At 54.1% G+C, this 25,000-nt stretch overlaps 2 protein-coding genes across 10 annotated transcripts in view; one reads left to right on the plus strand and one right to left on the minus strand.

Moving 5' to 3' along the window:
• The window catches only part of LOC147007759 (dynein axonemal heavy chain 17-like), a 552,046-nt gene that overhangs the window by 510,034 nt on the left and 17,012 nt on the right, over positions 1-25,000 (plus strand). The window contains exons 3-7 of one of the 6 annotated variants that reach the window (XM_085866452.1): positions 20,638-20,845; positions 21,189-21,304; positions 21,561-21,753; positions 23,191-23,426; positions 23,561-24,573. The exons of the other annotated variants lie outside the window; for them this stretch is intronic. Of the exons in view, the coding sequence (XP_085722578.1) occupies positions 20,819-20,845; positions 21,189-21,304; positions 21,561-21,753; positions 23,191-23,426; positions 23,561-23,732 (744 nt within the window). The 5' untranslated portion in view covers positions 20,638-20,818 and the 3' untranslated portion in view covers positions 23,733-24,573. Of the gene's footprint in view, positions 1-20,637; positions 20,846-21,188; positions 21,305-21,560; positions 21,754-23,190; positions 23,427-23,560; positions 24,574-25,000 lie in introns of those variants that run through there. 6 annotated transcript variants of the gene reach the window in all.
• LOC147007767 (uncharacterized) overlaps positions 1-25,000 on the minus strand; it is a 199,128-nt gene that overhangs the window by 92,020 nt on the left and 82,108 nt on the right. The window lies entirely within an intron of this gene.

Below are 25,000 nucleotides of genomic sequence, written 5' to 3' on the forward strand. Positions count from 1 at the left end.
AGGGATGATGGGCATGGAGGGATGAAGGGACATGGATGGATGATGAGACACGGAGGGATGATGGGACATGGGCAGATGATGGGACACGGAGGGATGATGGGACACGGAGGGATGATGGGACATGGACGGATGATGGGACATGGAAGGATGATGGGACATGGAGGGATGATGGGACATGGGCGTATGATCGGCATGGTGGGATGAAGGGACACGGAGGGATGATGGGACATGAAGGGATGACGGGACAAGCAAGGATGATGGGACAAGGAGGGATGATGGGACAAGGAGGGAAGATGGAACATGGATGGATGATGGGACAAGGAGGGATGATGGGACATGGAGGGATGGGACATGGAGGGATGATCGGACATGGAGGGATGATGGGACATGGGCGGATGATGGAACATGTAGGGATGATGGGACATGGAGGGATGATGGGACACGGAGGGATGAATGGACATGGAGGGATGATGGAACATGGAGGGATGATGGGACACGGAGGATTGATGGGACATGGATGGATGATGGGACACGGAGGGATGATGGGACATGGAGGGATGATGGGACATGGAAGGATGAATGGACATGGAGGGATGATGGGACATGGGCGGATGATGGGACAAGGAGGGATGATGGGACATGGAGGGATGATGGGACATGGGCGGATGATGGGATGAGGAGGGATGATGGGACATGGAGGGATGATGGGACACGGAGGGATTATGGGACACGGAGGGATGATGGGACACGGAGGGATGATGGAACACGGATGGATGATGGGACATGGATGGATGATGGGAGATGGACGGATGATGGGACATGCAAGGATGATGGGACATGGAGGGATGATGGGACATAGACGGGTGATGGGAGGAGCGATGATGGGACATGGAGGGATGATGGGCATGGAGCGATGATGGGAAATGGAGGGATGATGGGAAATGGAGGGATGATGGGATGAGGAGGGATGATGGGACACGGAGGGATGATGGGACACGGAGGGATGATGGGACACGGAGGGATGATGGGACACGGATGGATGATGGGACATGGACGGATAATGGGACATGGAGGGATGATGGGCATGGAGGGATGATGGGAAATGGAGGGATGATGGGACATGGAGGGATGATGGGCATGGAGGGATGAAGGGACATCGAGGGATGAAGGGACATGGAGGGATGATGGGCATGGAGGGATGATGGGACACGGAGGGATGATGGGACATGGAGGGATGATGGGCATGGAGGGATGAAGAAACATGGAGGGATGATGGGACATGGAGGGATGATGGGACAAGGAGGGATGATGGGACATTGATGGATGCTGGGACAAGGAGGGATAATGGGTCACGGAGGGATGATGGGACATGGAGGGATGATCGGCATGGAGGGATGATGGGACACGGAGGGATGATGGGACATGGAGGGATGAAGGGACATGGAGGGATGATGGGACATGGAGGGATGATGGGACAAGGAGGGATGATGGGACATGGATGGATGCTGGGACAAGGAGGGATGATGGGCATGGAGGGATGATCGGCATGGAGGGATGAAGGGACATGGAGGGATGATGGGACATGGAGGGATGATGGGACAAGGAGGGATGATGGGACAAGGAGGGATGATGGGACATGGATGGATGCTGGGACAAGGAGGGATGATGGGCATGGAGGGATGAAGGGACATGGATGGATGATGAGACACGGAGGGATGATGGGAGATGGAGGGATGATGGGCATGGAGGGATGGAGGGATGATGATACAAGGAGGGATGATGGGACATGGATGAATGATGGGACAAGGAGGGATGATGGGACAAGGAGGGATGATGGGACATGGATGGATGCTGGGACAAGGAGGGATGATGGGCATGGAGGGATGAAGGGACATGGATGGATGATGAGACACGGAGGGATGATGGGAGATGGAGGGATGATGGGCATGTAGGGATGAAGGGACATGGAGGGATGATGATACAAGGAGGGATGATGGGACATGGATGGATGATGTGACAAGGAGGGATGATCGGCATGGTGGGATGAAGGGACATGGAGGGATGATGGGACATGGAGGGATGAATGGACAAGCAGGGATGATGGGAAATGGATGGATGATGGGACAAGGAGGGATGATGGGACAAGGAGGGATGATGGGACATGGATGGATGCTGGGACAAGGAGGGATAATGGGACACGGAGGGATGATGGGACACGGAGGGATGATCGGCATGGAGGGATGAAGGGACATGGAGGGATGATGGGACATGCAGGGATGATGGGACAAGGAGGGATGATGGGACATGGATGGATCATGGGACAAGGAGGGATGATGGGACACGGAGGGATGATGGGAGATGGAGGGATGATGGGCATGGAGGGATGATGGGACACAGATGGATGCTGAGACATGGAGCAATGATGGGACATTGAGGGATTTTGGGCATGGAGGGATAATGGGATAAGGAGGGATAATGGAACATGGAGGGATGATGGGACGAGGAGGGATCATTGGAAATGGAGGGATGATGGGATGAGGAGGGATGATTGGACATGGAGGGATTTATGGGACGAGGAGGGATGATGGGACATGGAGGGATGATGGGACACGGATGGATGCTGGGACAAGGATGGATGATGAGACACGGAGGGATGATGGGACATGGATGGATGATGGGACAAGGAGGGATAATGGGACACGGAGGGATGATGGGACACGGAGGGATGATCGGCATGGAGGGATGAAAGGACATGGAGGGATGATGGGACATGGAGGGATGAAGGGACATGGAGGGATGAAGGGACATGGAGGGATGATGGGACAAGGAGGGATGATGGGACATGGATGCATGATGGGACAAGGAGGGATGATGGGACACAGATGGATGATGGGACATGGAGGGATGATGATACAAGGAGGGATGATGGAACATGGATGGATGATGGGACAAGGAGTGATGATGGGACATGGAGGGATGATGGGACAAGGAGGGATGATGGGACATGGATGGATGCTGGGACACGGAGGGATGATGGGACATGGAGGGATTGTGGGAGATGGAGGGATGATGGGACACGGAGGGATGATGGGACACGGAGGGATGATGGGACACGGAGGGATGATGGGACACGGAGGATTGATGGGACAAGAATGGATGATGGGACACGGAGGGATGATGGGACATGGAGGGATGATGGGACATGGAAGGATGAATGGACATGGAGGGATGATGGGACATGGGCAGATGATGGGACATGGAGGGATGATGGGACATGGAGGGATGATGGGACACGGAGGGATGATCGGCATGGTGGGATGAAGGGACATGGAGGGATGAAAGGACATGGAGGGATGATAGGACACGGAGGGATGATCGGCATGGAGGGATGAAGGGACATGGAGGGATGAAGGGACATGGAGGGATGAAGGGACATGGAGGGATGATGGGACAAGGAGGGATGATGGGACATGGATGCATGATGGGACAAGGAGGGATGATGGGACACAGAGGGATGATGGGACATGGAGGGATGATGATACAAGGAGGGATGATGGAACATGGATGGATGATGGGACAAGGAGTGATGATGGGACATGGAGGGATGATGGGACAAGGAGGGATGATGGGACATGGATGGATGCTGGGACACGGAGGGATGATGGGACATGGAGGGATTGTGGGAGATGGAGGGATGATGGGACACGGAGGGATGATGGGACACGGAGGGATGATGGGACACGGAGGGATGATGGGACACGGAGGATTGATGGGACAAGAATGGATGATGGGACATGGAGGGATGATGGGACATGGAGGGATGATGGGACATGGGCAGATGATGGGACAAGGATGGATGATGGGAGATGGAGGGATGTTGGGGCATGGGCGGATGATGGGACATGGAGGGATGATGGGACATGGGCGGATGATGGGACGAGGAGGGATGATGGGACACGGAGGGATGATGGGACACGGAGGGATGCTGGGACACGGAGGGATGATGGAACACGGATGGATGATGGGACATGTATGGATGATGGGACATGGAAGGATGATGGAACATGGAGGGATGATGGGACATGGGCGGATGATGGTACATATAGGGATGATGGGACATGGACGGATGATGGGACATGGAAGGATGATGGGACATGGAGGGATGATGGGACATGGGCAGATGATGGGAGGAGGTGGGATGATGGGACATGGAGGGATGATGGGCAGGAGGGATGATGGGAAATGGAGGGATGATGGGACATGGAGGGATGATGGGCATGGAGGGATGAAGGGACATGGAGGGATGAAGGGACATGGAGGGATGATGGGAAATGGAGGGATGATGGGACATGGATGAATGATGGGACAAGGAGTGATGATGGGACGCGAGGGATGATGGGACATGGATGGGTGATGGAACGAGGGATGATGGGAAACGGAGGGATGATGGGACATGCATCCTTGCATGTCCTTCCATGTCCCTTCATCCTTCCATGTCCCATCATCCCTCCATGTCCCATCATCCCTCCGTGTCCCATCATCCATCCATGTCCCATTATCCATCGATGTCCCATGATCCCTCCATGTCCCATCATCCCTCCCTGTCCCATCATCCATCCGTGTCCCATCATCCATCCGTCTCCCATCTTCCCTCCTTGTCCCATCATCCCTCCTTGTCCCATCATCCTTCCATGTCCCATCATCCCTCCATGTCCCTTCATCCCTCCATGCCCATCATCCCTCCATGTCCCATCATCCCTCCTTGTCCCATCATCCATCCATGTCCCATCAGCCCTCCGTGTCCCATCATCCCTCCTTGTCCTATCATCCATCCATGTCCCATCATCCCTCCTTGTCTCATCATCCATCCATGTCCCATCATCCCTCCTTGTCCCATCATCCCTCAATGTCCCATCATCCCTCCATATCCCTTCAACCTTCCATGTCCCTTCATCCCTCCATGTCCCATCATCCCTCCATGTCCCATCATCCCTCCTTCTCCCTTCATCCCTCCATGCCCATCATCCATCCATGTCCCATCATCCCTCCATGCCCATCATACTTCCATGTCCTATCATCCCTCCTCGTCCCATCATCCGCCCATGTCCCATCATCCCTCCATGTCTCATCATCCCTCCATGTCCCATCATCCCTCCATGTCCCATAATCCCTCAATGTCCCATCATTCCTCCATGTCCCATCATCCGTCCATGTCCCATCATCCCTCCGTGTCCCATCATCCTTCCGTGTCCCATCATCCATCCGTGTCCCATCATCCGAACCGTGTCTCATAATCCATCCGTGTCCCATCATCCGTCCGTGTCCCATCATCCGTCCGTGTCCCATCATCCCTCCGTGTCCCATCATCCCTCCGTGTCCCATCATCCCTCCATGTCCCATCATCCCTCCTCGTCCCATCATCACTCCATGTCCCATCATCCCTCGGTGTCCCATCATCCCTCCGTGCCCATCATCCGTCCATGTCCCATCATCCCTCCATGCCCATCATCCATCCATGTCCCATCATCCCTCCATGTCCCATCATCCCTCCATGTCCCATCATCCCTCCCTGCCCATTATCCCTCCATGACCATTATTCCTCCATGTCCCATCATCCGTCCATGTCCCATCATCCCACCGTGTCTCATCATCCATCCGTGTCCCATCATCCCTCCATGCCCCATCATCCCTCCGTGTCCCATCATCCCTCCGTGTCCCATCATCCCTCCATGTCCCATCATCCCTCCATGCCCATCATCCCTCCATGTGCCATCATCCCTCCTCGTCCCATCATCCCTCCATGTCCCATCATCCTTCCATGTGCCATCATCCCTCCTCGTCCCATCATCCCTCCATGTCCCATCATCCCTCCTGGTCCCATCATCCATCCATGTCCCATCATCCCTCGATGTCCCATCATCCCTCATCGTCGCATCATCCCTCCTGGTCCCATCATCCCTCCATGTCCCTTCATGCCCATCATCCCTCCATGTCAAATCATCCCTCCGTGTCCCATCATCCCTCTTTGTCCCATGATCCCACCATGTCCCTTCATCCCTCCATGCCCATCATCCCTCCATGTCCCATCATCCCTCCATGCCCATCATCCCTCTATGCCCATCATCCCTCCATGTCCCATCATCGTTCCTCCTCCCATCATCCATCCATGTCCCATCATCCCTCCGTGTCCCATTATCCCTCCTTGTCCCAGCATCCATCCATGTCCCATCATCCCTCCTTGTGTCATCATCCCTCCATGTCCCTTCATCCCTCCATGTCCCTTCATCCCTCCATGCCCATCATCCCTCCATGTCCCATCATCCCTCCATGCCCATCATCCCTCTATGCCCATCCTCCCTCCATGTCCCATCATCGTTCCTCCTCCCATCATCCATCCACGTCCTATCATCCCTCCGTGTCCCATTATCCCTCCTTGTCCCAGCATCCATCCATGTCCCATCATCCCTCCTTGTCCCATCATCCCTCCATGTCCCTTCATCCCTCCATGCCCATCATCCCTCCGTGTCCCATCATCCCTCCATATCCCTTCATCCCTCATCGTCCCATCATCCCTCCTCGTCCCATCATCCCTCCATGTCCCATCATCCCTCCATGTGCCATCATCCCTCCTCGTCCCATCATCCCTTCATGTCCCATCATCCCTCCTGGTCCCATCATCCATCCATGTCCCATTATCAATCCTTGTCCCAGCATCCATCCATGTCCCATCATCCCTCTTTGTCCCATGATCCCTCCTTGTCCCATGATCCCTCCATGTCCCTTCATCCCTCCATGCCCATCATCCTTCCATGTCCCATCATCCCACCGTGTCTCATCATCACTCCTTGTCCCATCATCCATCCATGTCCGATCATCCCTCCTTGTATCATCATCCCTCCATGTCCCTTCATCCCTCCATGCCCATCATCCTTCCATGTCCCATCATCCCACCGTGTCTCATCATCACTCCTTGTCCCATCATCCATCCATGTCCGATCATCCCTCCTTGTATCATCATCCCTCCATGTCCCTTCATCCCTCCATGCCCATCATCCCTCTATGCCCATCATCCCTCCATGTCCCATCATCTTTCCTCCTCCCATCATCCATCCATGTCCCATCATCCCTCCGTGTCCCATTATCCCTCCTTGTCCCAGCATCCATCCATGTCCCATCATCCCTCCTTGTCCCATCATCCCTCCATGTCCCTTCATCCCTGCATGCCCATCATCCCTCCGTGTCCCATCATCCCTCCTTGTCCCATCATTCATCCATGTCCCATCAGCCCTCCATGTCCCATCATCCCTCCTTGTCCTATCATCCATCCATGTCCCATCATCCCTCCTTGTCCCATCATCCCTCCGTGTCCCATCATCCATCCATGTCCCATCATCCCTCCTTGTCCCATCATCCCTCAATGTCCCATCATCCCTCCTTGTCCCATCATCCCTCCATGTCCCTTCAACCCTCCATGTCCCTTCATCCCTCCATGTCCCATCATCCCTCCATGTCCCATCATCCCTCCTTGTCCCTTCATCCTTCCATGCCCATCATCCATCGATGTCCCATCATCCCTCCATGCCCATCATCCCTCCTCGTCCCATCATCCGCCCATGTCCCATCATCCGCCCTTGTGCCATCATCCCTCCATGTCTCATCACCCCTCCATGTCCCATCATCCCTCCATGTCCCATAATCCCTCAATGTCCCATCATTCCTCCATGTCCCATCATCCGTCCATGTCCCATCATCCCTCCGTGTCCCATCATACTTCCATGTCTCATCATCCCTCCATGTCCCATCATCCCTCCATGTCCCATAATCCCTCAATGTCCCATCATTCCTCCATGTCCCATCATCCGTCCATGTCCCATCATCCCTCCGTGTCCCATCATCCATCCGTGTCCCATCATCCCTCCATATTCCATCATCCCCCCTTGTCCCACCATCCCTCCGTGTCCCATCATCCCTCAATGTCCCATCATTCCTCCAGGTCCCATCATCCGTCCATGTCCCATCATCCTTCCGTGTCCCATCATCCATCCGTGTCCCATCATCCCTCCATATTCCATCATCCCCCCTTGTCCCATCATCCGTCCGTGTCCCATCATCCCTCTGTGTCCCATCATCCCTCCGTGTCCCATCATCCCTCCTCGTCCCATCATCCCTCCAGGTCCCATCATCCCTCCATGTCCCATCATCCCTCCGTCTCCCATCATCCCTCCATGTCCCATCATCCCTCCATGTCCCATTATCCCTCCACATCCCACCATGTCCCATCATCCCTCCATGTCCCATCATCCCTCCATGCTCATGATCATCTGTCCATGTCCCATCATCCCTCCGTGTCCCATCATCCTTCCATGTCTCATCATCCCTCCATGTCCCATCATTCCTGCATTCCCATCATCCGTCCATGTCCCATCATCCCTCCTCGTCCCATCATCCCTCCATGTCCCATCATCCCTCGGTGTCCCATCATCCCTCCGTGCCCATCATCCATCCTTGTCCTATCATCCATCCATGTCCCATCATCCCTCCATGTCCCATCATCCCTCCCTGCCCATCATCCCTCCATGTCCATTATTCCTCCATGTCCCATCATCCGTCCATGTCCCATCATCCCTCCGTGTCTCATCATCCATCTGTGTCCCATCATCCCTCCATGCCCCATCATCCCTCCGTGTCCCATCATCCCTCCGTGTCCCATCATCCCTCCGTGTCCCATCATCCCTCCGTGTCCCATCATCCCTACATGCCCATCATACCTCCATGTCCCATCATCCCTCCTCGTCCCATCATCCCTCCATGTCCCATCATCCCTCTATGTGCCATCATCCCTCCTCGTCCCATCATCCCTCCATGTCCCATCATCCCTCCTGGTCCCACCATCCCTCCTCGTCCCGTCATCCCTCCATGTCCCATCATCCGTCCATATCCCATCATCCCTCCATGTCCCATCATCCCTCCATGTCCCATCATTCCTCCATGTCCCATCATCCCTCCATGTCCCATCATCCATCCGTGTCCCATCATCCCTCCATGTCCCATCATCCCTCCTTGTCCCATCATCCCTCTGTGTCCCATCATCCCTCCGTGTCCCATCATCCCTCCATGTCCCATCATCCCTCCATGTCCCATCATCCTCCATGCCCATCATCCCTCCATGTCCCATCATCCCTCCATGTCCCATCATCCCTCCTCGTCCCATCATCCCTCCTCGTCCCATCATCCCTCCATGTCCCATCATCCCTCCATGTCTCATCATCCCTCCATGTTCCATCATCCCTCCTCGTCCCATCATCCCTCCTGGTCCCATCATCTCTCCTGGTCCCATCATCCTCCATGTCCCATCATCCCTCCGTGTCCCATCATCCATCCATGTCCCATCATCCCTCCGTGTCCCATCATCCCTCCTTGTCCCATCATCCCTCCTCGTCCCATCATCCCTCCGCGTCCCATCATCCGCCCATGTCCCATCATCCCTCCATGTCCCATCATCCTTCCATGTCCCTTCATCCCTCCATGTCCCTTCATCCCTCCATGCCCATCATTCCTCCTTGTCCCATCATCCCTCCATGTCCCATCATCCCTCCATGTCCCTTCATCCCTCCATGTCCCATAATCCTTCCATATCCCATCATCCCTCCGTGTCCCAGCATCCATCTGTGTCCCATCATTCCTCCATGTCCCATCAGCCCTCCTTGTCCCATCATCCCTCCATGTCGAATCATCCCTCCTTGTCCCATCATCCCTCCATGTCCAATCATCCCTCCTGGTCCCATCATCCCTCCATGTTCCATTATCCCTCCATGTCCCATTATCCCTCCATGCCCAAAATCCCTCAATGTCCCATCATCGCTCCGTGTCCCAGCATCCATCTGTGTCCCATCATCCCTCCGTGTCCCATCATCCCTTCGTGTCCCATCATCCCTCCATGTCCCATCATCCACCCGTGTCCCATCATCCCTCCGTGTCCCATCATCCCTCCGTGTCCCATCATCCATCGATCCATGTCCCATCATCCCTCCTTGTCCCATCATCCCTCCTTGTCCCATCATCCCTCCATGTCCCTTCATCCCTCCATGTCCCTTCATCCCTCCATGTCCCTTCATCCCTCCATGTCCCATCATCCCTCCATGTCCCTTCATCCCTCCATGTCCCATCATCCATCCATGTCCTATCATCCCTCCTTGTATCATCATCCCTCCTTGTATCATCATCCTTCCATGTCCCTTCATCCCTCCATGCCCATCATCCCTCCATGTCCCATCATCCCTCCATGTCCCATCATCCCTCCATGTCCCATCATCCCTCTATGCCCATCATCCCTCCATGTCCCATCATCGCTCCTCCTCCCATTATCCGCCCATGTCCCATCATCCCTCCATGTCCCATCATCCCTCCATGTCCCATCATCCCTCCATGTCCCATCATCCCTCCATGTCCCATCATCCCTCCGTGTCCCATCATGCCTCCTTGTCCCATCATCCATCCATGTCCCATCATCTCTCCTTGTCCCATCATCTCTCCATGTCCCATCATCCCTCCATGTCCCATCATCCCTCCTTATATCATCATCCCTCCATGCCCTTCATCCCTCCATGCCCATCATCCCTCCATGTCCCATCATCCCTCCTTGTCCCATCATCACTCCATGTCCCATCATCACTCCTTGTCCCATCATCACTCCTTGTCCCATCATCCCTCCTTGTATCATCATCCCTCCATGTCCCTTCATCCCTCCATGTCCCTTCATCCCTCCATGTCCCATCATCCCTCTGTGTCCCATCATCCCTCCGTGTCCCATCATCACTCCTTGTCCCATCATCCATCCATGTCCCATCATCCCTCGATGTCCCATCATCCCTCCATGTCCCATCATCCCTCCATGTCCCATCATCCCTCCATGTCCCATCATCCCTCCATGTCCCATCATCCCTCCATGTCCCATCATCCCTCCATGTCCCATCATCCCTCCATGTCCCATCATCCCTCCATGTCCCATCATCCCTCCATGTCCCATCATCCCTCCATGTCCCATCATCCCTCCATGTCCCATCATCCCTCCATGTCCCATCATCCCTCCATGTCCCATCATCCCTCCATGTCCCATCATCCGCCCATGTCCCATCATCCCTCCATGTTCCATCATCCTTCCATGTCCCATCATCCGTCCATGTCCCATCATCCCTCCGTGTCCCATCATCCCTCCGTGTCCCATCATCCCTCCGTGTCCCTTCATCCCACCCTGCCCATCATCTCTCCGTGTCCCATCATCCCTCCGTGTCCCATCATCCCTCCGTGTCCCATCATCCCTCCATGTCCCATCATCCATCCATGTCCCATCAATCCTCCTTGTCCCATCATTCCTCCTTGTCCCATCATCCATCCATGTCCCATCATCCCTCCGTCTCCCATCATCCCTCCGTGTCCCATCATCCCTCCTTGTCCCATCATCCATCCATGTCCCATCATCCCTCCGTCTCCCATCATCCCTCCGTGTCCCATCATCCCTCCTTGTCACATCATCCCTCCTTGTCCCATCATCCCTCCATGCCCCATCATCCCTCCATGTCCCATCATCCCTCCATGTCCCATCATCCCTCCTTGTCCCATCATCCATCCATGCCCATCATCCCTCCGTGTCCCATCATCCCTCCATGTCCCATCATCCCTCCATATCCCATCATCCCTCCATGTCCCATCATCCCTCCATATCCCATCATCCATCCATGTCCCATCATCCCTCCTTGTCCCATCATCACACCATGTCCCTTCATCCCTCCATCTCTCATCATCACTCCATGTCCCATCATCCATCCATGTCCCTTCATCCCTCCATGTCCCATCATCCCTCCATGTCCCATCATCCCTCCTTGTATCCCATCATCCCTCCATGTCCCATCATCCCTCCATGTCCCATCATCCCTCCGTGTCCCATCATCCCTCCATGTCCCATCATCCCTCCATATCCCATCATCCATCCATGTCCCATCATCCCTCCTTGTCCCATCATCACACCATGTCCCTTCATCCCTCCATCTCTCATCATCACTCCATGTCCCATCATCCATCCATGTCCCTTCATCCCTCCATGCCCATCATCCCTCCATGTCCCATCATCCCTCCTTGTATCATCATCCCTCCATGTCCCATCATCTCTCCATGCCCATCATCTCTCCATGCCCATCATCCCTCCATGCCCATCATCCCTCCATGTCCCATCATCCCTCCATGTCCCATCATCCCTCCATGTCCCATCATCCCTCCATGTCCCATCATCCCTCCATGGTCCCATCATCCCTCCATGTCCCATCATCCTCCATGTCCCATCATCCCTCCATGTCCCATCATGTCCCATCATCCCTCCATGTCCCCTCCCCCGCCCATGTCCCATCATCCCTCCATGTCCCATCATCCCTCCTTGTCCCATCATCCGCCCATGTCCCATCATCCCTCCGTGTCCCATCATCCCTCCTTGTCCCATCATCCCTCCATGTCCCATCATCCCTCCATGTCCCATCATCCCTCCATGTCCCATCATCCCTCCATGTCCCATCATCCCTCCATGTCCCATCATCCCTCCATGTCCCATGATCCATCCTTGTCCCATCATCCCTCCATGTCCCATCATCCCTCCATGTCCCATCATCCCTCCATGCCCATCATCCCTCCATGTCCCATCATCCCTCCGTGTCCCATCATTCCTCCTTGCCCCATCATCCATCCATGTCCCATCATCCCTCCTGTCCCATCATCCCTTCATGCCCCTTCATCCCTCCATGCCCCTTCATCCCTCCATGCCGATCATCCCTCCATGTCCCATCATCCCTCCGTGTCCCATTATCCCTCCTTGTCCCAGCATCCATCCATGTCCCATCATCCCTCCTTGTCCCATCATCCCTCCATGTCCCATCATCCCTCCATGCCGATAATCCCTCCGTGTCCCATCATCCCTCCCTGTCCCAGCATCCATCCATGTCCCCTCATCCCTCCTTGTCCCATCATCCCTCCATGTCCCCTCATCCCTCCTTGTCCCATCATCCCTCCTTGTCCCATCCCTCCTTGTCCCATCATCCATCCATGTCCCATCATTCCTCCTTGCCCCATCATCCCTCCGTGTCCCATCATCCCTCCATGTCCCATCATCCCTCCTTGTCCCATCATCCCTCCTTGTCCCATCATCCCTCCGTGTCCCATCATCCCTCCGTGTCCCATCATCCCTCCGTGTCCCATCATCCCTCCGTGTCCCATCATCCCCCCATGCCCCCTCATCCCTCCATGTCCCATCATCCCTCCGTGTCCCATCATCCCTCCATGTCCCATCATCCCTCCATGTCCCATCATGCCTCCGTGTCCCATCATCCCTCCATGTGCCATCCTCCCGGCGTGTCCCATCAGTCCTCGTTGTCTCATCCTCCCTCCATGTCCCATCATCCCTCCTTGTGTCATCATCCCTCCCTGTCCCATCCTCCCTCCATGTCCCAGCACCCCTCCATGTCCCATCATCCCTCCGTGTCCCATCATCCCTCCATCTCCCATCATCCATCCATGGTCCCATCATCCCTCCTTGTCCCATCATCCCATCCATGTCCCATCGTCCCATCATCCCTCCGTCCCGATCGTCCCATCATCCGTCCCATCATCCCTCCATGTCCCATCATCCCTCCGTGTCCCATCATCCCTCCATGCCCTCCCATCATCCCTCCGTGTCCCATCATCCCTCCATGCCGATCATCCCTCCGTGTCCCATCATCCCTCCATGTCCCAGCATCCATCCATGTCCCATCATCCCTCCTTGTCCCATCATCCATCCATGTCCCATCATCCCTGGTTGTCCCATCATCCCTCCATGTCCCATCATCCCTCCATGCCGATCATCCCTCCATGTCCCATCATCCCTCCATGTCCCATCATCCATCCATGTCCCATCCCTCCATCATCCATCCATGTCCCATTATCCCCCCATGTCCCATCATCCCTCCATGTCCCATCATCCCTCCATGTCCCATCATCCCTCCATGTCCCATCATCCCTCCATGTCCCATCATCCCTCCATGTCCCATCATCCGTTTGTGTCCCCTCATCCCACCATGCCGATCATCCCTCCGTGTCCCTTCATCCCTCCGTGTCCCATTATCCCTCCTTGTCCCAGCATCCATCCATGTCCCATCATCCCTCTTTGTCCCATCATCCCTCCTTGTCAAATCATCCCTCCATGTCCCTTCATCCCTCCATGTCCCATAATCCTTCCATATCCCATCATCCCTCCGTGTCCCATCATCCCTCCTTGTCCCTTCATCCTTCCATGCCCATCATCCATCGATGTCCCATCATCCCTCCTTATCCCTTCATCCTTCCATGCCCATCATCCATCGATGTCCCATCATCCCTCCATGCCCATCATCCCTCCTCGTCCCATCATCCGCCCATGTCCCATCATCCTTCCGTGTCCCATCATCCATCCGTGTCCCATCATCCCTCCATATTCCATCATCCCTCCATGTCCCATCATCCCTCCGTGTCCCAATCATCCATCCCTGTGTCCGTCATCCCTCCATGTCCCATCATCCCTGTCCCATCATCCCTCCATGTCCCATCATCCTCTTGTCTCATCCCCTCCATCATCCCTCCATGTCCCATCATCCTCCATGTCCATCATCCATCCTTGTCCCATCATCCCTCCGTGTCCCATCATCCCTCCATGTCCCATCATCCCTCCTTGTCTCATCATCCCTCCAGTTCATCCCTCCATGTCCCATCATCCTCCGTGTCCCATCATCCCTCCGTGTCCCATTATCCCTCCTTGTCCTAGCATCCATCCATGTCCCATCATCCCTCTTGTCCCATCATCCTCCATTGTCCCATCATCTGCCTTGTCCCATCATCCCTCCATGTGCCATCATCCCTCCATGTGCCCATCATCCCACCATGCCGATCATCCCTCCGTGTCCCATCATCCCTCCATGTCCCATCATCCCTCCATGCCCCTTCATCCCTCCGTGTCCCATCATCCTCCGTGTCCCATTATCCCCTCCTTGTCCCAGCATCCATCCATGTCCCATCATCCCTCCTTGTCCCATCATCCCTCCATGTCCCATCATCCTTCCATGTCCCATCATCCCTCCATGTCCCTTCATCCCTCCATGCCCATAATCCCTCCATGTCCCATCATCCCTCCGTGTCCCAGCATCCCTCTGTGTCCCATCATCCCTCCATGTCCCTTCATCCCACCATGTCCCATCATCCCTCCGTGTCCCATCATCCCTCCTTGTCCCATCATCCATCCATGTCCCATCATCCCTCCTTGTCCCATCATCCATCCATGTCCCATCATCCCTCCTTGTCCCATCATCCCTCCATGCCCATCATCCCTCCATCTCCCATCATCCCTCCTTGTCCCATCACCATTCATGTCCCATCATCCCTCCTTGTCCCATCATCCCTCCATGTCCCATCATCCCTCCATGTACCTTCATCCCTCCATGCCCATCATCCCTCCATTTCCCATCATCCCTCCATGCCCATCATCCCTCGCTGTCCCATCATCGCTCCTCCTCCCATCATCCCCCCGTTTTCCATCATCCCCCCGTGTCCCGTCATCCCACCGTGTCCCGTCATCCATCCGTGTCCCGTCATCCATCCGTGTCCCAGCATCCGATGGGACATGGAGGGATGATGGGACTGGAGGGAGGGCGGGAGGTGGAGGAAGGGGAAGAGGAAGAAGGGCGGGAGGCGGAGGAAGGGGAAGAGGAAGAAGGGCGGGAGGCGGAGGAAGGGGAAGAGGAAGAAGGGCGGGAGGCGGAGGAAGAGGAAGAAGAGTGGGAGGCGGAGGAAGAGGAAGAGCGGGAGGAGGAGGAAGAGCGGGAGGCGGAGGAAGAGGAAGAGGAAGAGCGGGAGGCGGAGGAAGAGGAAGAGCGGGAGGCGGAGGAAGAGGAAGAGCGGGAGGCGGAGGAAGAGGAAGAGGAAGAGTGGGAGGCGGAGGAAGAGGAAGAGGAAGAGCGGGAGGCGGAGGAAGAGGAAGAGCGGGAGGCGGAGGAAGAGGAAGAGCGGGAGGCGGAGGAAGAGGAAGAGCGGGAGGCGGAGGAAGAGGAAGAGCGGGAGGAGGAGGAAGAGGAAGAGCGGGAGGCGGAGGAAGAGGAAGAAGAAGAGCGGGGGGAGGAGGAAGAGGAACACGGGGAGGAGGAGGAAGAGGACGGGGGGGAGGCGGTGGAAGAGGAAGGGGAAGAGCGGGGGGAGGAGGAAGAGGAAGAGCGGGAGGCGGAGGAAGAGGAAGAGCGGGAGGCGGAGGAAGAGGAAGGGCGGGAGGCGGAGGAAGAGGAAGAGGAAGAGCGGGAGGAGGAGGAAGAGGAAGAGCGGGAGGGGGAGGAAGAGGAAGAGGAAGAGCGGGAGGCGGAGGAAGAGGAAGAAGAAGCGCGGGCGGAGGGGGACGAGAAAGAGCGGGAGGCGGAGGACGAGGAAGAGGAAGAGCGGAGGAGGAGGAAGAGGAAGAGCGGGAGGCGGAGGAAGAGGAAGAGGAAGAGCGGGAGGCGGAGGAAGAGGAAGAATGGGAGGCGGAGGAAGAGGAAGAGGAAGAGCGGGAGGCGGAGGAAGAGGAAGAGCGGGAGGAGGAGGAAGAGGAAGAGCGGGAGGCGGAGGAAGAGGAAGAGAAAGAGCGGGAGGAGGAGGAAGAGGAAGAGCGGGAGGCGGAGGAAGAGGAAGAGGAAGAGCGGGAGGAGGAGGAAGAGGAAGAGCGGGAGGCGGAGGAAGAGGAAGAGGAAGAGCGGGAGGCGGAGGAAGAGGAAGAGTGGGAGGCGGAGGAAGAGGAAGAGGAAGAGCGGGAGGAGGAGGAAGAGGAAGAGCGGGAGGCGGAGGAAGAGGAAGAGCGGGAGGCGGAGGAAGAGGATGAGGAAGAGCGGGAGGCGGAGGAAGAGGAAGAGCGGGAGGCGGAGGAAGAGGAAGAGCGGGAGGCGGAGGAAGAGGAAGAGCGGGAGGCGGAGGAAGAGGAAGAAGAAGAGCGGGAGGCGGAGGAAGAGGAAGAGCGGGAGGCGGAGGAAGAGGAAGGGGAAGAGCGGGAGGCGGAGGAAGAGGAAGAGCGGGAGGCGGAGGAAGAGGAAGAGCGGGAGGCGGAGGAAGAGGAAGAGCGGGAGGCGGAGGAAGAGCGGGAGGCGGAGGAAGAGGAAGAGCGGGAGGCGGAGGAAGAGGAAGAGGAAGAGCGGGAGGAGGAGGAAGAGGAAGAAGAAGAGCGGGAGGCGGAGGAGGAAGAGGAAGAGCGGGAGGCGGAGGAAGAGGAAGAAGAAGAGCGGGAGGCGGAGGAAGAGGAAGAGGAAGAGCGGGAGGCGGAGGAAGAGGAAGAGCGGGAGGCGGAGGAAGAGGAAGAGCGGGAGGCGGAGGAAGAGGAAGAGCGGGAGGCGGAGGAAGAGGAAGAAGAAGAGCGGGAGGAGGAGGAAGAGGAAGAGCGGGAGGCGGAGGAAGAGGAAGAGGAAGAGCGGGAAGAGGAGGAAGAGGAAGAGCGGGAGGCGGAGGAAGAGGAAGAGGAAGAGCGGGAGGCGGAGGAAGAGGAAGAGCGGGAGGCGGAGGAAGAGGAAGAGCGGGAGGGGGAGGAAGAGGAAGAGCGGGAGGCGGAGGAAGAGGAAGAGGAAGAGCGGGAGGCGGAGGAAGAGGAAGAGCGGGAGGCGGAGGAAGAGGAAGAGCGGGAGGCGGAGGAAGAGGAAGAGCGGGAGGCGGAGGAAGAGGAAGAGCGGGAGGCGGAGGAAGAGGAAGAAGAAGAGCGGGAGGCGGAGGAAGAGGAAGAGCGGGAGGCGGAGGAAGAGGAAGAAGAAGAGCGGGAGGAGGAGGAAGAGGAAGAGCGGGAGGCGGAGGAAGAGGAAGAGGAAGAGCGGGAGGAGGAGGAAGAGGAAGAGCGGGAGGCGGAGGAAGAGGAAGAGCGGGAGGAAGAGGAAGAGCGGGAGGCGGAGGAAGAGGAAGAGGGGGAGGCGGAGGAAGAGGAAGAGCGGGAGGCGGAGGAAGAGGAAGAGCGGGAGGCAGAGGAAGAGCGGGAGGAAGAGGAAGAGGAAGAGCGGGAGGCGGAGGAAGAGGAAGAGCGGGAGGCGGAGGAAGAGGAAGAGCGGGAGGCGGAGGAAGAGGAAGAGCGGGAGGCGGAGGAAGAGGAAGAGCGGGAGGCGGAGGAAGAGGAAGAGCGGGAGGCGGAGGAAGAGGAAGAGCGGGAGGAGGAGGAAGAGGAAGAGCGGGAGGCGGAGGAAGAGGAAGAGCGGGAGGCGGAGGAAGAGGAAGAGCGAGAGGCGGAGGAAGAGCGGGAGGCGGAGGAAGAGCGGGAGGCAGAGGAAGAGCGGGAGGCGGAGGAAGAGGAAGAGGAAGTGCTGGAGGCGGAGGAAGAGGAAGAGCGGGAGGCGGAGGAAGAGCGGGGGGCGGAGGAAGAGCGGGAGGCAGTGAAAGGGGGAGTGGGAGAGCGGGAGGCGGAGAAAGAGGGAGAGGAAGAGCGGGAGGCGGGGGAAGAGGAAGAGCGGGAGGCGGAGGAAGAGCGGGAGGCGGAGGAAGAGGAAGAGCGGGAGGCGGAGGAAGAGGAAGAGCGAGAGGCGGAGGAAGAGGAAGAGCGGGAGGTGGAGGAAGAGCGGGAGGCGGAGGAAGAGGAAGACGAAGAGCGGGAGGAAGAGCGGGAGGCGGAGGAAGAGGAAGAGGAAGAGCGGGAGGTGGAGGAAGAGGAAGAAGAAGAGCGGGAGGCGGAGGAAGAGGAAGAGCGGGAGGCGGAGGAAGAGGAAGAGGAAGAGCGGGAGGCGGAGGAAGAGGAAGAGCGGGAGGCGGAGGAAGAGCGGGAGGCGGAGGAAGAGCGGGAGGCGGAGGAAGAGGCATAGACAGAGAGAGTGAGTGGGAGAGAGTGAGTGAGTGAGAAGGGGGAGGGGTGAGACAGAGGGAGTGAGAGAGAGTGAGAGAGACAGAGAGAGGGAGAGAGAGAGACAGAGAGAGAGAGAGAGAGAGAGAGAGAGAGAGAGAGAGAGAGAGAGAGAGAGAGAGAGTGAAGGGGGGAGGGTGAGACAGAGTGAGTGGAGAGAGTGAGTGAGAGAGAGAGTGGGTGATAGAGAGAAGAGGGGGGAGGGGTGAGACAAAGACAGAGAGACATTGTGAGAGAGAGAGAGAGAGAGAGAGAGAGAGAGAGAGAGAGAGAGAGAGAGAGAGAGAGAGAGTGAGAAGGAATAGGGGGAGGGGTGAGACAGAGACAGAGAGACAGTGAGAGAGAGAGAGAGAAGAGGGGGAGGGGTGAGACAGAGAGAGTGAGAGAGAGAAGAGGGGGAGGGGTGAGACAGAGAGAGTGAGAGAGAGACAGAGAGAGACAGTGAGAGAGAGTGAGAGAGAGAAGGGGGGAGGGTGAGACTGAGACAAAAAGAAAGAGAGAGAGAGTAAGAGAGACAGAGAGTGAGTAATAGAGAGAGAGAGGAGGGGGGAGGGGGAGACAGAGAGAGACAGTGAGAGAGAGTCAGTGAGAGAGAGAGTGAGTGAGAGAGAGTGAGAGAGAGACATAGAGCCAGAGAGACATAGAGCCAGACAGAGACAGAGAGCCAGAGAGAGAGACAGAGAGCCAGAGAGAGAGACAGAGAGCCAGAGAGAGACAGAGAGCCAGAGAGAGAGCCAGAGAGAGAGAGAGCCAGAGAGAGAGCCAGAGAGAGAGACCCAGAGAGAGAGAGAGAGCCAGAGAGAGAGCCAGAGAGAGAGAGCCAGAGAGAGAGAGCCGTTGACATGACAATATATCGCAGTTGACATCAAACCATTCCTTTTCCTCCGACACCCTGAGATCTCAGACTATCAGTGAAGTTTCAAATCCGGCCATTCTACCCTGGACGTGCTGCTTCTACTTTCCCAACAATGGAAGGAAGCCCTCGATCTCAGACATGAGATCTTTTTTTCATTCCATTGAAAATCCTGCGTATCACTTTGCTGATGATTCCACCCTCTCGAGCATTTGATCAAGTCAGGCACCCCGACTTGATCTCCAAACTCTCTGCCTATGGTATCTAAAGCCTCCTCCTCTCATGGCTCACTGACTTCCTCAACTCCCGTCGTAAGCTTGTCGCCCTCAACAGGATCCTCCAATCTTCTCTCCCTGTCAAGGTTGGAGTGCCCCAAGCCAGTGTCTTGTCTCCCAGTCTTGTTGCTCATCTTCATCAATGATCTTTCTGATTCCCTTGAAAATGCTGCCTGATCTCTTTGCCGATGATTCCACTCTCTGCCGCGTCATTTCTCATCCTTCGGGTCGGCAAGCAGCAGCTTCTTCCCTCTCCGCAGATCTTGATATCTAGAATCAGGAGTTGGTACAACACCGGAATATGTATCTCAACCCAGACAAATCGCACGAACCTCCATGTCTCTCCGAAAGGACTCCTCTGCCATCCCCGCTTTCCAGTCCCTCTTCTTACTGTGTTTCGTTCAGCTCGTGTGACGCTTGTTCTCCCACACGTGTCCGTATCCCCATTCCCCTTGGTCTCACTCTCTCACTTTTACAATGCTGTTGGTGTTTCCCCCTTTTGTTTCCTTCCATTTTGTTGCGAGCTCTTCCACACGCCTCCATCACGTGTACGTACAATAAATAAATGTCACCTTGTTCTTCTCTTCCACTTCCACTGACGTTGTCTGAAACGTGTTTGTTACACTGACGTACACCAGGCCGTACTTGGACAAGAAAGAATTTGATCCCGACTTCATCAAGGCCAAATCCTTGGCTGCAGCAGGCCTTTGCTCCTGGGCCATAAACATCGTTCTGTTTTATAATGTCTACTGCAATGTGGAACCGAAGAGAAAAGCACTCGAGGAAGCAAACACTGACCTGGCAGCTGCAAAGGATGCAATGGCGACGCTCAAAACCAAGATCGCGGTACGTTCTGTGTGTCCACGCACGACTACGTGCTCACGTGCACGTACACCTATCGGTGGTCTGTGTGAACCATTCACGTTCACACATGTCACGTGGATGTGAACAAGAATGCATTTTGATTATTTTATAGCAGTGACTGAATAATTATATATATATATATATATATATATATATATATATATATATATATATATATATATATATATATATATATATATATATATATATATATATATATATATATATATATATATATATATATATATATATATATATATATATATATATATATATATATATATATATATGTATATTTTTTAATGAATGCTTCTTTAATTGCCAGGAACTGGATGCAAATCTCGCCAAGCTGAAGGCACAGTTTGACCAAGCAACGGAAGAAAAACTTAAATGTAAGAAGGACGCCGATGCCACCACCGCTACAATTAACCTTGCCAACAGGTAAACCCATCAAGCTCTTTGGAATTTTGCCTTTTGACTTGGAAGTGGCAATTATCATACTGTCGAGAGGTGTGTGTGTGTGTGTGTGTGTGTGTGTGTGTGTGTGTGTGTGTGTGTGTGTGTGTGTGTGTGTGTGTGTGTGTGTGTGTGTGTGTTTTTTTTTTTTTTTAAAAAAAATTTGTCTGAATGGTTCAGGGACCTGTTGTGCAGAATTTTCCACTTGTTTGTGATTTGTTTGACATGTTGTCCCCCGCAGGCTGGTAAGTGGCCTTGCATCGGAGAATGTGCGTTGGGCTGAGGCCGTGCAGGGTTTTCAGGATCAAGAGAACACTCTCTGTGGGGATGTGCTTCTCGTCACGGCTTTCTGCTCATACCTGGGTTATTTCACTCGAAACTATCGCACAGATCTCGTCGATGAACAATGGCTGCCTTTTCTCAACAAACTTGAGGTTTGCGCGGTGCAGGTTTCACTCGGAAGGAATCATCATTCATTTACTGATTATTATCTTTACACACAAAATCAAATTTCGCAGTTTACATGCACTTTATGTCTTCCTTATGTCCAGTCTCGAATTAATTAAAAACTATAAGGACGCTCTTCGACATTGTGACGTTAGGAGATATTCCTCCACCCACATTATGACATCATTATACATACTAGTAACACGTTTGATTTAAATCCCTGAACCCAGATTCAAAAAATTAAATAATTCTGGCTGCCAGACCACGTGACCGATTAATTACTCGTGAACACCCTGGTGTTCCCATGGGTTGGGGAACATGTGGGTGAAGTTGTCTCTCAATGTGACAAGCTGTTCTGGAGAAGGAAGATATTTAAACACTTATTCTTCAATAAATCAAATCTTCCAGATCATGTCATGTATGTCTTCATCGGAGCAGTAATGTTTTGTTCCTCGTGGATAGGCGATCCTACCTGGAAAGTTTTGCCTCGATCAGTTTAGCCGTTTTTGGAGGTTTTTTGAAAGTTTTTATGCAAAAACAAGACGGCTGCTGAACCACGTGATTGATGACGTCACCAAAAATCATCTGTGGACCATTTTATCCATAGATGACCCTCAAAAATTTTTAGCCCAAGATCCCTGGAACACTCAAAAATTTTCACCGATTGGATAAGAGCATTCGACGTATGCAATTATGACATCATACCGAAGCCATTTTTCCCCCTTGGTGCGGGTCTCAGGGAGAGGTCCAAAGTTTTTTTCCTATGACGTGAACGATGACATCATAATTATGATTAAAATATTCTGCATGAGCAGTCGCTCTGATGGTGAAAATTTTGGACAAACAGACAAACGCTCTGATGGACAAATAGACAAACGGACCCAAATGCAATACCCTCTCTGGCGAGGGCAATCAGCATGGACGTACGGACGGATGGACGGACAACCCTAAAACATAATGCCTCGGATGACTTCGTCAGCAGAGGCATAAAAATATAATCACCTGAGCCCGAGGACAAAACTCAGGTGCAACGTTTCCAGCGAGTCTTCGTCTAGCCGTATGTCCGCATTGTGCACGAGGTGTTAAATTCGAGGAGGTGTGGGGGAAGGAAGGATGGCGAATGGGACAAAATCAAAGGGAAATTAGTTACCTCTCATGTGGGTGACAGAATGGAAGTCTTTTGTTCATGGCTGGATCATGTAATTTTATCCATCTTTACCTGAAGTACATCGAGTTGACATGTGTGCGGCTTTTTAACTGTGAATCTGAAATCTGAAATTCGTATTTATTGTTGTGACCTCATCAAGTTCAATTGTTTTTCTTGTCCGACCCTACCTCTTGCCAACCAAGGTCAATGTGTAAGCTTCCAGTGATAACCTATGAAGCCCCCTTCCGCACCGCATCCCTCACTTCCCAATTCGCAGGTACCTATTCCAATGCTCCCAGGCCTCGACCCACTGACTTTGCTGACTGATGATGCAGAAATCGCTTCCTGGAGTAACCAGGGCTTGCCAAGCGACCGTATGTCCATTGAGAACGCCTCGGTGCTGTGCAGCACTCAGCGCTGGCCACTTCTCGTGGACCCCCAGCTGCAAGGCCTCAAGTGGATAAAGAACAAGTTTGGCAGCCAGCTGAGAATCATTCGCCTCGGCCAGCATGGGTAAATTAAAGTGCATCTCAGTTCAGATGTGACCGTCGTCTGAGCTCCCTCACAAAATATTTTTATTCTTGATGAAGCGGATCAGATTGTTGTGCAGTCATTCCTTCGATTTGCCTTTCTCTGCCTGTCACAAGATACCTGGAGAGTGTGGAGAGAGCGGTGTCCGATGGGGCCACCCTGCTCATCGAGAACATCGAGGAGACGATCGATGCCGTGCTGGACCCTCTGCTCGCTCGAAATACAATCAAGAAGGGAAAGTACGTGGTCACGAGACCACCCTCGCCAGACCAATCTATTATCTTATAGATAATTTGCGCCAGTCTGTCTGTCCGTCCGTCCGTTTGGGGCGGGGCTTCCGACATTCAAGGAGGGGCTTCAAAATCGACTCGCCGCCATTTTGTTCGCTTCTCTTAAATCTTTAATTTTAAAAATGTCCTTTTGTATGCTGCACACGAACGAAAAGAGTAATTTCAGTTTTCAGTGGACACAAGGGTGCCCACATCCACCGCCGACAACACTTTTTCGCAGTGACTGTATTCTTCGACAGTCGTCACAATATAGCATCGTAAAAGTAAAGTATCATTTCAAACAATCAATGGCATTGCATTTGTTCTTTTATGGCCTGCCAGGATAGCTTAGACTCTCAAAGGATTGCACATTCGGCATTGAGCTACCTTGCCAGGGTTGGAATCGATCAATCGGAGAGACGTGAAACCGGAGGACGTGACGTGTTGCGTTTGGAACTGCCATTTCCAAAATGAATAAAAGAATGAGGCAACAGAATGAAACAGCCGATGAATGTCATAATAGACTTGCACAAGAAGCGGAAAGAAAAAGAATGAGGCTGGAGAATGAAACGGATAATGTCTGATCCGCCGCTCATTTTCGGCCTTTCAAATCAGAACCATCCCCGACTCTGCAAGGCGGTCCTGAGATTTATGAAAGAGCAGGAAATCCACATGGGATTAAGGACTACCCAAATTCATCCACCGCTGCTATGTTTGGACGCTTGGCATATATAGAGCCTCACGGCTCTGAAAACACCATTAAACAACAACGAAGAAGAAGAAGAATGAGACGGCTGATGAACTTCAACAGAGTCTTGCACGAACTCAAGCTGTCCAAATGTCATACATTTCTGTGCCCGTGGGTTTCCCATGGGTGCCCCACTGGTACAAGTAGAATGCGAACCATGGTGTCTGTCCGTGCGTTCGTCTGTCTCCCATTTCCGGTAGATTTCGCAAGCAGGATGTTTTGCCCTTTTTTTTAGACAAATTCAACCTCCGCCGCCCAATGTTTTACCACCGTTTAACAGCGGCGGTAGAAGTAGCTCAGAGCATCGGCTCTGAATGAAACCACCGAGTCCAATTTTTTTTTTAAATAGCGAGTTTTGGAACAAAAATAAATAGAAAAAATTGTTTTCCATTGTGTTCTGTTCTTGTGTGTGGCAGTTTGGCTGCAAGGTAGCTTTCATTTCTTCGAAGTGATGCTGATGCTGTGCCTCTATCAGTACACTGGTACTCACTTTGCCAGCCTCGGAAAGATGGCAGGCTGAGTCAACACCACCTGGTGTT

The sequence above is a fragment of the Eptatretus burgeri genome, chromosome 26 (assembly GCF_056783735.1).
Source record: "Eptatretus burgeri isolate ZD-2024b chromosome 26, Ebu_testis_v1, whole genome shotgun sequence".
NCBI lineage: Eukaryota > Metazoa > Chordata > Myxini > Myxiniformes > Myxinidae > Eptatretus > Eptatretus burgeri.